A 12,482-nucleotide genomic window follows, 5' to 3' on the forward strand; every position below is an offset into this window, starting at 1 on the left:
GAATAATTACGAGTACTCTCGGAAATTTCAATGGTAGTCGTGAATAGATTTGTTCGAATGTGTCATTCTCTTTGCTTTTCGGATCAACGTTGATCCTCTAATTCGAGCTAACAATATAAATCGACTGTTACGAAATTAGAATTGATCCTAGGGTCGCAGTTAACCTTTCCGTTCACGCTAAAACAAAATGACAATAATCTTGTAGTTACTGAAATTACAGATACAGTGTTAATTGCGAGCCGAGAAAGATTGACAGATCCCTGGTTCGAAACAAAAAATTCCCGAACGGAACACGAAAGGCTAAAGTAGCACTTACGCTGGAATTACGCAATAAACGAAAAAGAGAAAAAGCTATGACAAAAACAGGACGAAGAGATACACGGTGCTAAACGTAGAGACGAAAGGATGAGAATGAAGAGATGCAGAAAGGAGGTGAACGGGCCGCGGAAGGGGTAGGGAGCGAGGGGTAGGGAGAGTTGATAACATGCCAGCTGTGCGCAGGAACGAGAGGTTAGGTTAGAATTGGCGTTTGGGGGTCGCGAGGTCAGCCCATGGGATCGAACGACCGTGCGAGAGATAGGAACACGGAACGGTAAAAGAACACAGATGCAAAAACAGGAGGATATCGTAGGTTAGGTAGTAGCGTTGTAGTACGGTAGAGGAGAGAAATGAAAAGAGTCACCTCGTTGAAAGCCATCTTCTTGGTTATGGTCCCGGGCTCGCGGCTGCTTCCGGCACCTCCTTGCCCCACCGCTCCTGCCGAAGAGTATCGTCCCCCGTAGCTGCCGGACTAGTTGTTCCAGCAGCGATAACAGCAGCAGCAAGAGCAGCTGATCTCGCCTGTCCAGATATCCCAAAGAGGACGAAGGCGCATCGAAACCGCGGCAAACGCCACTCGCGTCACGGTACACTAGCCACGAACACCCCGACGACAACGAGACCGAGCTCGAGCACGAGCACGGGCACGGACACGAGCACGAGCACGACGACGAGGACACTCGCGACCAACCTGTCTCGCAGCCCTCCGCGACACACATACGTCACGGGAGAAACGTAGCGCGTGCACCGTTCGCGGGGGACCACCGTTGCAAACACCTCCTTCTCGGATACGACGTCGACGTCTCGCTCGTTCGACTCCTAGCTCGCTCGATAGACCGCGATTAACGTGTCTCCTTGTCGACCGTGCCGACGCGACGACGATAATCTGGCATTCCTCAGGTGGGCACCGAGAGAGCACCTTTTCGCCGACGTTCGAAATAGACCTGCGGCAGACAATCGCAGACCGGCGTTATCGGGTACCACGGCAATCCCGTCCCGTTTCCAACAAACTGTCACCGGCCGACACGCGTCCACCGATCCCCACGAACCACACGATCCACCACGGAACCGATTTTCTCCCACTGTTTTTTTCACGTATTTATATACGTCGCAGAACCATCCGCAAACAGAGGAGCGCCATCTTGGTTTCTGATGTCGCGGACCGAGCCGAAATCAGCTGCGCGCGCAACCGACACAGCTGTGAACGGGTGCCGCGGCCTCCGGGAACATGCGCGACACCACCGCGCACGTTCTTCCCGCGTTTTAACTACGTTTGAATTTTTCCTAGGCTAACTCGCTTTCGATACTCCCTTATAATACTCTGGACCGACAATGATCCAGATAATGATAGATCTTGTTCCTTCACGCTTAGTTCTAGGGAATAGCTAATATCGTTGGTATAAATATTCGTTTGATATCGGCTCCTCGCAAGTCTATTCTAAGCGGCGATTTCATTTCGATAACCCCCCTGTCAGAATCTATAATCGATATCTTGATATCGTAACGGTCGCTTTTTACAGATAGATAGTATGGTCGATCGATCGAAATAGTTCCTTCGCTATTTGGAAGTAATTGTGATTGGCTGGAGACATATAAAAGGAATGATTCGCTGAGATTTGAACGGTCATACTCGAGATGCAAAAATAATTCGCAATATCGATGAATAGTAGGAGTGACTTATATCGAAGGAATCAGCGGAACTCAGGGAATAAGAATATTGTGGTTCTTACCAAAATAAATCCGTATTGTCTTTAAAATTTTCATGCGAACGAAGAGTGATGCGTGGTCCTGTTCGGTGCCGCTCGCCATCTTGAATAGTAATTGAAAGATGGCCGCCGCGACTACGGCACAAGTCAGTGGTGCAGTGTACGCGTAGGACGTGGATTGTTCTTTATATTTGTGTTCGCGTGGTGTTCGTTTATTTTTAAGTGCGGTTAGCTGTCAAGCTTCGAATAGAGTCTCCGTTTCACGTGCGAGTTCTACAAAAGAACAATTGAGCTGATCGAAATGGGCCGTTCCAGATCCAGAACGAAATCGCCGAGCAGGAGGCGTCACAAGAGCAAGCACTCGCGGAAACGCTCGAAATCGCGAGAGAAGCACTCGAACAACAAATACTCTGAGAAACCAAAGGAACGCAGTTCGAAATCGAGGTAATATATTTCTTCTTTCCTGTCATTCCCATATACGATTGTAAATTACTCCAATTTATCGAGCTCTCCGCCATTTTGCCTCACACGCTCGGTGGGAGAACTTCTATGCAGTTCATATATGTTGTTGGGAGTTGCGTCGGTCATCTTTTTATATATTCTCGTGCGTCGCAGGTTTCTAATTTCCTATTATTAAATGTTGGACACAGCTGTCCCTTTGGAACACGCTGTGTCGGCGATTGCACTTCCTATGTACATGCGGATGCAATTTAAGCTTGTTTGTTTGTTTATTTGTCCAGGAAACGGTCCCATTCTGCATCTTCCAGTTCAGGCTCTGATGCCTCAGACGACGTACATATTGTCAGTCACAAAAAACGTTCGTACAGAGATAGAGATAGAAAAATGGATGAAGTGGAGAGACTAGCAGAGATGGAACGGCAAAGGTAATTGACATGACTTCACTCGCTGTATCTCTGATTTACGTATAGATCAATGTTATCGTGTTCCATTGGAGCATAGAAGTCTTTATATTCTATTCGGTGTCTTTTATTAGGTATATGGCATGTACAATGACAATAGTATCGCATACTTTGTATTACGTTTGATTTATCTTCGTGTTTTTTTTCCAAACATTATTATTTCCTTAAGTGTGATTCAATAAAAACTATTTTAAATAATTTCTTTGCATTGGTATACGTTTTTTATTTCTAATTATGTTGTCAGGAAAAAGAAAGAATTATCGAACAAAATCTTCACTACGAGTGCTGTTGGGTAAGATGGAAAAACTATTACAATGGTGGTGGTTCACTTGCATTGGAACATATATATATATGTATATATATATACGTATATTGAGACGTTAACGAATAACACTGTCTAATCATTTTGTACGAACGATCCAAGATGATCGAAGCGGTCCAGACTTAAAGATAGATTTTGTTGAGTTAATACGTATACTTTGAGATTGTATGCAATAGATTTTCACAATAATCTTTGCGAGAGGAGCATGTTAGGTAACACGTTTGGAAAATGATCTGCTACCTCTGTAGCGTTAGAACAACAAAATATTTATGTGCTTGCAGACGGCAACGTGAAGTGGAGCAAAAAATGGTTGAGGAAGAAGCAGCCAAACGAATCGAAGAGTTAGTGCAGAAGAGGGTGGAAGAGGAACTAGAAAAGCGTAAGGAGGAAATAGAAGCCGAAGTACAAAGGAGGGTAGAAGAAGCCAAAAGGGCGATGGAGCGTCAAATGATGGAGGAAATGGAATGGAGACAAGCAAAGCTTCGTGAGGAGGAGAAACGGAGAGAGGTAAGACCAATCCAGAGAAACATTGGCCAGTGTTAGCCCAAGCGCTGTTACGATCAACAGGAAATATGTTTGGTGCTTTAGTCGCGCATTATTTCCACATTTGAATCGATTCGAACGGATAGAGCGCGATCTAACACGAATCGAACGTGTATCGATGAAAAGATTCATGAATTTTATGTGAAATCTAGCAGCTCATCCGGTAAGGTGCACATTAGTTCAAATATTTTCTACAACTATTCTATTTAGGACGCTACAATCCTATCTACCAATGGTTGAAGATCGTGATATTCTAATTGGACGTTCGAAACGTTTGTCTAAAGGCTATTAGTCGTATCGCAGTGCGATAAGTAAAGAACAAGCTCGCGTAGCGCTACGTTGATTCTCTATTTCGCGATCACAGCGTTTGGGCTTGAAGCATTGTGGTTGTAAATTGTTGAGAGAGAAGTATCATTTTGAAAAGCCACATTGCTTCGACTTCCCGGCATCCACCGAGGTCGCGTTGTTGGGAAGATTATACAACACTTTCTCGTATGAGAAGAATTTTGCTATTATAGGCGCATGTATCGGTTATTTATCAACAGAATATTGTATTTGTACCATGTATATATATTTATATATTTGTACAACATTAATACCTTTCATCACACAATATTTTTTCGATTGCCAGTCGTACTCTTGGAATTGCAAAAATCACGTTTGAACGCGGTCGATGCGTTTCTGCTCGATGGTTTTTGCAATCGCTGTACCCTGCCAATCCAGCAGACCTAATTACTTATCAATCTAGTTTATATCCGCGCGATGTGAATGTCTACATAAATCGCATCGTGTACAGTCTTTTAAGGAGTAGAGAAGAAAAGATATAAAGACAGATCCAGTGAAATAAAGTTAGCGATCCCAAACTTTGTAACTTACCGAAAAAGATATATATATATAAACGATTACAGTATCCAACGTAAGTTTGAAATAAAGTTATTTTTCTACGAAACTATAGGACAGTGATACTTTTTCCCTGAATAGCTTTTGCTACCGGACAGGATAAAGACGTGCGCGATGACTATCAAGAATAGCATAGACTCTACCTACTTCTTTTTTCTCTTTTAATAGACATTATAATTTTTCTTACACACATACACACACGAACATTCTGTTCTGTTTTGTAATCACGTTTTTGCTACGATAATAGTTGGGAACGGAAAGATCGTATTATAAGAAGGGGTCCTGTTGTTTGATCTAATTGGCACCTACTCGAATCGAACATACGATAAGCGATATTTATCCGAATTAAATCGTTCTCTTTTTTTTTTTATACATCTATATATACAGAGTTTTCTTCGAAATGCGACTATAGGAGTGTTCTTCTGCCATGTATTTTGTGTATGCGCACAATTATATATTTATTCTCACCCTCGGGAAATCAGCACGTGTTCCGGTCAAATGGACAGCGACCCTGATTACAAGTTGTGACCATTTTATATATATATTATATATATATATACTTTTGTTTTTGATCCTTGTTGCTTCGCACATTGAGTTTGCACTAACTTATGTGGACAAGTTTGGGAGAGACTATGCGTATATACATATACATATCTATATACATATATATATATACATATATAATTAGAGAAAGGGAGACGTAGACCTTAAAGGGCCGAATTAGAAAATCCCATAGCAACAAAGCACGACCTAGCAAATATATAGGTCACCTTCCTTACTGACTACCAACAGAAGATGCCGGTTTTTTACTCACTGCTGAGTGATTGTCGATGAAGAAGGCATCCCCTACGTGCTGGCGTGAGCTTCATTCAGGTATTATCCAATTTATATATTCATAATTCATTTTATACCAATATTATTATTATCATTCTTTGTTTCTAAACGCTATGTATTTGGCGAGAACCATACTAGGGATTATTTTAGATTTGCTAAATACGTATTAGAGTACCTGGGACACAACGCATTCCGTCGACAGGTCGGGGCGGATGGCACCACTCGTTCGTAACTATTTTCTTTTTCTTTTTTTTTAAAAAAAAAATACGTTTTATCTATTCTTTTCGTAGCACCGAACGCGCGTCGATTTCGTTCCTGCGACAGTATCGATTTCGTCTCTTTTAAAATATACCTTGTCCTTTCTTTTTCTTTTTACTTCTTTTTATAAAGTATCGTTACACGTTACGCGTGGTAGAGTTTGTTTTCTGCACTTTGCGAAATCGTACGAGTTCTCTCGGTGCGCGTAACCGGCCGTTTGCATGCGCAGTGGATTGAATTCAGAAATCATAATTCACGTTTTTTCACTTTTTTAAGTGGCATCCTAAGTCGTCTGGGGGAAATCAGACAATAAACAGCATTCGCTGGGAAGAGCTGCGAGGAGCTCGGTTCGATCTGAACGGAGGAGCTGGGCTCGCACACGCGTCCTCCGTTACGTTCTCTCGACAAGCCATCCTAATTCATAATATTGCAAAAGCCCGACCTCAAAATTTCACATGTTATCCTGAACTACTTTTTATCCTGTAATTCAAATTCCAAAAAAAAAGAAAGAGAGAGAAAGAAAGCGAGCGAGCGAGAGAGAGAGAGAAAGGTTCTTAGGATGTATAACACTAGGCTGTTGACGTAGCGGCACTATGATTTTGGATATGAACGGTGTAACAACAGCTGGTGAACGACACCATCATTGCTTCGTGTAAATAGATTCCATTGTCGTTGTAGGAGGAAGAGCGGAAGAAGCGCGAGGAACTAGAGAGGATCGTGGAGGAGAACAACAGAAAAATCGAGGAAGCCCAGAAGAAATTGGTAGGTGGACACAGATCGTCTGCCCTTGTCGCTAGCTGAAACGACGATGACCTCTCTCTAAACGGTCACGTGATTTTCTCTGTCGACAGGCTGAGGAAAGATTGGCCATGGTCGAACAGCAACGTTTGATGGAAGAGGAGAGGCAAAGAATGAGGAAAGAGCAAGAAAAACGTGTGAAAGAGGAGCAAAAGAAAATTCTCGGGAAGAACAACTCGAGGCCTAAATTGTCCTTTACGCTAAAGCCAGTTACGTGAGTCTCTGTCCTCATTTCGTGCAGTTTTACATGTGATATTTATACATCTTGTCGGTTTCTCCGGAATCGTTTGTATTCCGTATGAACAGTCGTCGTAAGCTGCCTCACAAACCTCCGTACATGATACGTACAGATAATTCCGCAGCGACAAGATCCAAAGCTCACCCGAATGTATTTGCGATGCTCGTCGAAGCCCGGCGATGCGCGAGTTCATTTATTCGATCCCGACAACCGTGTTGGGGCCGAGTAATTAATTCGATATGCTCGCCGGGTTTCGAACCCCGATACAGATGGGATCTTTAATACTTTTCTCGACGCCACACCGATATCGCGACAGACGAGCGTCGTCGTCGTCGTCGCGCGAATAAAAATAATAGAATCGCATAGTGTAGCGGTACTTGCGTAATTCGATTCTATTGAATCTTGTACATTTTCGTTCTCTTCTATCTTTTTATTCTACCTCCTCGGACCTAACACGCACGCTACTAATATTTGTCGACCGGTTCTGCTCGATCTGTCCGATAGAAGTGTGGCAAACAGCCTAGTTGGGTGTGTTCTACGAATTGCAACAGTGCAGTTTCTATACATATAACACAACGTCGGTTCACTGTAATTATATTACACGGAAGAAGATGAATAATCATTTTATTTACAGTTAGACTTTATTTACGATACCGAAACACGACTCTCGTATTAAGCTCGCGTTTCGAATCGTCGAAAGAACTGTGGCAGTCGGTCGACTTTTTGTCTCTCGGGACGGTCAATATTATTCCCACGACCAAGCATAGATTTTGTAACGAATTGAAAACGCATAGACAATTTTTCTACGATTATCGTGCGCCTGTAAAATATCGCGCGAATAATGTTTCGAAGCAATAGTAAATAGAAGGAGAGAGAGAGAGCTAGGTATCGTTCTAGTACTTTATGCTGAAAAAGATCGTTAAATGGACAATGCTCGGCTTCGGAACGAGGGATAGAGTGTGTTCTTTTTTCTAATCAAAAATTAAAGAGTACGATTTTAACACCGGTGATCGATTGAGGAATGGACACGTTGAATGGATCATTTTTGTACGTTCGGAGACGTATGAATGGAACCACGAGCAAAAATATCTCTTGTACGCAATCGTGTATATATGTGCGTGTATTGATACAACACAAAACAAATACCATCTGTTCGTATAGGATTGTATACCCGCAACATTGTTACTTGTAAAATAAACACGTTTTTATTAAAATCCATTGTCTAAAAGTTATTCGAGGTTGTGGAGGCGGGCTCGAGGCACCGGCGTTATTATTCATGATCTTCGCGGCGGAGAATGCGAGGGCAGCAAAGCTTTGCCGCGAATTCCCAGACTCATCGCTTGCCCGAAAACATTACCGTGAAATGGGCTGCGCTGCTTGTAAATGCATTCGAATTTCCCGCAGGGAACCTTCTTGTTCTTCCGGCCATCTACAACCACTTTAAACAACCGTCATCTCACCACTCCGTGCCAATTCTTTTCCGAATCCTGATCCCGATGGAAATAGAAACCACTCCGTCGTTACCTTTCATCGTGTCCTCAATCACTTCCGGGTAAAGTTTCCCCGTGACGGAGCTGCTCGGCGGATGCAGCCTCGGGTTCGTATTGATCTCGATTAACCAGACCGATAGATCATCCATTATCAGGAAATCGGCGCCGTATAATTGGAAGCTGTTCCGCCGATTCACCATGTTTTCTTGAGAAGCCAGGAGTGCCCCTATTAAATTCTGCTTTATTCCCGGCTTGATCAGCTTCTCCCAAGCGGATTCGCGATCGCTCGCTCTGGAGAGGGTGCACGCGATACAATAACGACCGAATCGAACGTCTTCTCGGCCCGGAATCAAATTAGATAGCACACTTTAAGTATTCCTTGAACCTCTGAAGATTCCAGTGTAGCTCGCCGGGTATCTGCGCGTTCGGCTTCACCGTTTTCCTGTACTTGAGCTGCACCGTGGTGTTGCACAGGTGAATCGACTCGTGGAAGTTCTCGAGCGTGAAGTCCTTCGACGCGAACCGTAGCAGAATATCCCTTCGAAGCGAACAGGTCGAATCAAGAGACGGAAATTGCCGGAGAGGAAGGACCAAGAAAAGGGGAAAAAGCTAAGAAAATCGATACTTGTACATCCAGACGACCAACGGTTGCGTGCTCGTGATCAGAAACCATTGTCTGACGTCGACTTTCGTTTTGTGGACGAGCAGAGGTCGTTCTAAAAATAAAAAGCCACTCGAGCGAAATTGTCGAAAACCCGTGCCCGCCGACGATGTTGCAAAACCGATTCACCTATGTATTTCTGCACGACGTACTGCATGCACTCCTTCGCGGCTTGGTTCACCTTGTTCAGGATGTCGGAGAGCGAGTTCTTAAGTATTATGCCTCTGCCTAAACTCTTGTCGCCCGGCTTCAAGATCCAGACGTTCCGCATCCCGTCGATGCGGCTCTGCGGCCGGCACTGTATCATGTCCTTGAGAATGCTCGCCGTGTACGACACCAGCTTCTGCCAATAAAACGTGAGATGCAACAGTCGAGTAGAGCAGGGAGTTTCAACTTGTTCCCCTCCGAGAACCGCAAGATCTCCACCATTAGTCAAACCTCTTTCCACTAACAATGAAGTCTGAGAATGGGGGAGGAACCTAACCGCGGGGAAGATGCCGTGTATGACTCGCGAGCTACAAGTTGGAACTCCCTGGAGTAGACAATCGGCGACGATCGTTCGCATACCTCGATATCGATCCCGTCGCTTTTCCCGAGGATTTCGCGCTTGTGCAAGAAACGCTCGTACCAATTTAGGAACTGGCTCCAATCGGTCGGCGACACGCTCGTCTCGCTGTGGTTGTCGATGTCTTCGTGCGCGCACACACTGCGATTCATTCAATAAATAATGGATAAACGAACGAAGGAAACCTGAGGAATTTTCCTGGCAACCTTATGTACTCCTTGCAACGATCGAGAGCGAACAAAATAGCGGACATCGGCACGGTGCCGTTCGAGGACCAAGTGGCGTTCGGTCCGGCCACGCTGGCTAAAAACAGGAACCATTTGAGAATCCCCATGCAGGCTGTGATCTGAAAGTCCTGCACGAACTCCTCGATCTGTACTGCCTGCGCAAATCCAACGTAATCGTAGTTTCGTCTACGTTCTAGCGCGGAGTAGTTCGATTAGCATTTTAAACGAACTTGGTAGACGTTGTAGCACCGTGGAAACTGAATGCTGGACACGCCAACCTCGTAGTACCAGCAAACGTTCTCTAGATTGTTACACATGTCCACCTAGAAGTGTATCCCGAGGATGATCAAAGACCGCAGTCCACCGAGAATTAAAAGGTAAGTGGCATAAGCAACCTTCGATGTGAAGTAGCACCCAGAGAATTTATTGACTATAGTTCTCTCGTCTGTTCGCATGGATACTCTTTTATTCGTGTACCAAATCAAGTCCGCGGGAGAGCGCAGCAACCTCTCGATCGTCTCCAAGCCAGCTGAAAATGAAAATGCTTTAGTGGTTTTAATAATGATCGGTTAGCTTCTGGGAACCTGCAGACATTTCCGGCGTCATCGAGATCATCCTTCGGATGTATCTCTTCTCGACCCAGCCTCGTTTAGCCATAGGCTTCTTCAGAACCGGGAACGAGCCGAAGATCACGAAAACTTTGTGCTCGTTCACCGCCTTCGTCAGCATCGATAGAATGAAGCTGATTTTCGCTTGGTCGCTGGTCAGAAGCTTTAAATAATCCTTCAACACGATCCTGCCGTGGTTGTTCTCTTCCTCTTTGTTCGTCTCGTCGAGGAGATCATTCAGATCCTCGCGGTTGCAGAGGATTTCCGCATTTGCAGTTTTCACTGGTGCAGGATCCAAGATCGTTGATGGATTCATCCTCGAATTGGAGACTCGGAGAAATAGCTGCGACTTCGTTTCGGCTTCTAGCGCGGACCTTGGATATATCTGCCGGAAAACGTAGACTACAGATACTTATTTAGACGAATCGATCATTTCTACCGTACCTGCCAACCTTCGCTGTGTTTTCTAATCATGCAGTCGTCGGAAATAAACGTGATTTGCCATTTTCGCGTGCTAATTATGTTCGTGTCGTTCCGATTTTGTATTTCGTATTCTTTGTTCTTGGATCTTGTGATTTCCTCAGGGACGAATGCGATTCCATGGTTAGGATAGACTTGTTCCGTGCATTCTTTATTTTCCAAAGAATTCGTAGAACTTTCTCGATGTAACATGGTGCATTTTAGTGACCGACAACGGGTTCATGTGTTTTAGCATGTTTTATTCATTGAAGTCTTTCTTCACGTGCAAATTTTACATAGTTCTCCGCGAAAAGTGACGTCGCCGATGCAAATGTTCCGAGGATCGATGAATCGCGTTTCGATACTGTTATACATTCACAACACAGAGTGAAAATGAAGCTAGGTCACGTGTCGCTATTCTTTCAGAGAGCCTTGTTCCCCCCATTTCCAACAGGTTCTATACTTTGTCATCGCCCTCTGCATCGACTGGTCCAAATGTTTCTCCAACTTCGAACTCTGAAAGAACGGCCTGTGTACCAGTACCTGTTCCATATCGTTTGGAATTGCTCTGAATCGTTTGCCTCGCTCTCTATCAATGATCTCATCTATAAGATTCGTCTTTGCTACTTTGTTGCTCGGCTCGATGCACGGTTTAGACTCCGTGGTCATTTTCGTCTCGTTCATCGTACGAATCATCTCTTCGATGGACTTCAACAAACGTTTGTTCCTAACGATTCTATCTTCGATCGCGCTCTCGCAATTTCTAATTGCATCTCCTGTTGGTTCAGGGAACTTTTCTGAAACGAGATCATTTCGTTATCGTAGATAAATTTGATCCTCCTTAAGATGTTCTACCTGGAATAACACGCGCAAACTCGGGACCCTGCTTCTCAGACATAGCACTGTGTTGTCTAATCTCCGGACAATTTTTCTTCAAACAGGTGTTCCTCTTGATCACTCGTGGCAGCTTCGCGGGACCGCATCCGGTTCCTTCTCGTATCCATCGTTTCCTCGGTGCGGGATTGGTGCAAACCGGTGCACAGAACCTTACTCTTGGTGCATCGCACGGTTTCGGACTCCTAGATTTGTTCTTATCGATCACGGATTGTTCGGAAGCTCTCAGGAACTTGCGCGACGATTTTTCGATAGGTTGAACGATATGAGGATCATCCGGCTCGCTGTCCGAGTCCGTGTAGGTGTCCGACGACAGCGAGTGTGCGTTCGAAGGCTGCCAGTTGCAATTTTCTCTTAGAACGATACCTTAACCTACAGACATTTACGTACCTTGAATTTAGATTGTCGGAAGAAGGTGCAGTAGAAGCTGTCCTTGTCGGTGGGAGCGCGATCAATCTCCATGCCTGTCGAGTCGGCCTCGTAAACACACCTTGGGTAGTTTGAAGAAGAATCTACGCACTCCATTCCACGTGATCGGCAGAGACAGGAGGAACGTGCAGCGTTTAATCTTTTCGCAGTTCACCATGAGAAAGGGAGAGATTTGTGGAGAATCGTGGCCTCCATTTGCCTGACTGTCACTCGGAGAATTTTGCCTTTTGAGAGGTTGCCATTTGACGGTGAATTTGGTACGCGCCGAGACCTAATCCATGTGTAAAAGTCGATAGGGCTTTGTTTCGACGG

At 44.6% G+C, this 12,482-nt stretch overlaps 4 protein-coding genes across 9 annotated transcripts in view; 1 reads left to right on the forward strand and 3 right to left on the reverse strand.

Moving 5' to 3' along the window:
• Positions 1 to 1,486, reverse strand: part of Gckiii (Germinal centre kinase III) — a 93,395-nt gene extending 91,909 nt beyond the window's left edge. For 2 of the 4 annotated variants that reach the window (XM_076428767.1, XM_076428768.1), the window contains exon 1: positions 683 to 1,486. In XM_076428767.1, the coding sequence (XP_076284882.1) occupies positions 683 to 1,037 (355 nt within the window). In that variant the 5' untranslated portion in view covers positions 1,038 to 1,486. The remainder of the gene's footprint in view (positions 1 to 682) is intronic. The other 2 variants (XM_076428775.1, XM_076428771.1) reach the window with 2 other exon arrangements.
• A 643-nt stretch (positions 1,487 to 2,129) lies between these two features.
• Positions 2,130 to 8,051, forward strand: Arglu1 (Arginine and glutamate rich 1). Of its 2 annotated transcripts, XM_076428797.1 has the most exons (6): positions 2,130 to 2,468; positions 2,765 to 2,908; positions 3,189 to 3,236; positions 3,548 to 3,773; positions 6,480 to 6,563; positions 6,653 to 8,051. In XM_076428797.1, the coding sequence occupies exons 1-6, from the start codon at positions 2,326 to 2,328 to the stop codon at positions 6,815 to 6,817; spliced, it is 810 nt and encodes a 269-aa protein (XP_076284912.1). In that variant the 5' UTR covers positions 2,130 to 2,325; the 3' UTR covers positions 6,818 to 8,051. The 2 variants fall into 2 exon arrangements, with proteins under 2 accessions (XP_076284912.1, XP_076284913.1); XM_076428798.1 differs by lacking the exon at positions 3,189 to 3,236.
• LOC143211269 (tubulin glycylase 3A-like) lies at positions 5,802 to 11,078 on the reverse strand. 2 transcript variants are annotated; one of them, XM_076428776.1, is made up of 11 exons: positions 10,833 to 11,078; positions 10,365 to 10,773; positions 10,176 to 10,309; positions 10,011 to 10,103; positions 9,760 to 9,935; positions 9,556 to 9,694; positions 9,118 to 9,331; positions 8,953 to 9,043; positions 8,695 to 8,865; positions 8,362 to 8,618; positions 5,802 to 8,275 (listed from the first exon to the last, which is right to left on the reverse strand). In XM_076428776.1, the coding sequence occupies exons 1-11, from the start codon at positions 11,058 to 11,060 to the stop codon at positions 8,112 to 8,114; spliced, it is 2,076 nt and encodes a 691-aa protein (XP_076284891.1). In that variant the 5' UTR covers positions 11,061 to 11,078; the 3' UTR covers positions 5,802 to 8,111. The 2 variants fall into 2 exon arrangements, with proteins under 2 accessions (XP_076284891.1, XP_076284892.1); XM_076428777.1 differs by having other exon boundaries at positions 10,365 to 10,790; positions 10,833 to 10,938.
• Positions 11,079 to 11,104: 26 nt separating this feature from the next.
• LOC143211281 (uncharacterized) lies at positions 11,105 to 12,453 on the reverse strand. The gene is made up of 3 exons (XM_076428794.1): positions 12,132 to 12,453; positions 11,703 to 12,075; positions 11,105 to 11,644 (listed from the first exon to the last, which is right to left on the reverse strand). Exons 1-3 carry the CDS (start codon positions 12,264 to 12,266, stop codon positions 11,262 to 11,264), a joined length of 891 nt encoding a protein of 296 aa, XP_076284909.1. The 5' UTR covers positions 12,267 to 12,453; the 3' UTR covers positions 11,105 to 11,261.
• Between the last annotated feature and the right edge of the window lie 29 nt (positions 12,454 to 12,482).

The sequence above is a fragment of the Lasioglossum baleicum genome, chromosome 8, assembly GCF_051020765.1.
Source record: "Lasioglossum baleicum chromosome 8, iyLasBale1, whole genome shotgun sequence".
NCBI lineage: Eukaryota > Metazoa > Arthropoda > Insecta > Hymenoptera > Halictidae > Lasioglossum > Lasioglossum baleicum.

What these genes read in the sequence shown, in the direction of transcription:
- LOC143211281 (XM_076428794.1), bottom strand. Translation starts at nt 12,266, where the DNA reads ATGGAGTGCGTAGATTCTTCTTCAAACTACCCAAGGTGTGTTTACGAG. An exon ending in TCCGACAATCTAAATTCAAG is followed by an intron (nt 12,076 to 12,131) that starts GTACGTAAATGT and finishes TGCAACTGGCAG; the next exon opens with CCTTCGAACGCACACTCGCT. An exon ending in GTTTGCGCGTGTTATTCCAG is followed by an intron (nt 11,645 to 11,702) that starts GTAGAACATCTT and finishes ATCTCGTTTCAG; the next exon opens with AAAAGTTCCCTGAACCAACA.
- Arglu1 (XM_076428797.1), top strand. Translation starts at nt 2,326, where the DNA reads ATGGGCCGTTCCAGATCCAGAACGAAATCGCCGAGCAGGAGGCGTCAC. An exon ending in TTCACTACGAGTGCTGTTGG is followed by an intron (nt 3,237 to 3,547) that starts GTAAGATGGAAA and finishes ATGTGCTTGCAG; the next exon opens with ACGGCAACGTGAAGTGGAGC. An exon ending in AGGAGGAGAAACGGAGAGAG is followed by an intron (nt 3,774 to 6,479) that starts GTAAGACCAATC and finishes TTGTCGTTGTAG; the next exon opens with GAGGAAGAGCGGAAGAAGCG.
- LOC143211269 (XM_076428776.1), bottom strand. Translation starts at nt 11,060, where the DNA reads ATGTTACATCGAGAAAGTTCTACGAATTCTTTGGAAAATAAAGAATGC. An exon ending in AACACAGCGAAGGTTGGCAG is followed by an intron (nt 10,774 to 10,832) that starts GTACGGTAGAAA and finishes GTTTTCCGGCAG; the next exon opens with ATATATCCAAGGTCCGCGCT. An exon ending in CGTCGTGCAGAAATACATAG is followed by an intron (nt 9,044 to 9,117) that starts GTGAATCGGTTT and finishes TTTTATTTTTAG; the next exon opens with AACGACCTCTGCTCGTCCAC.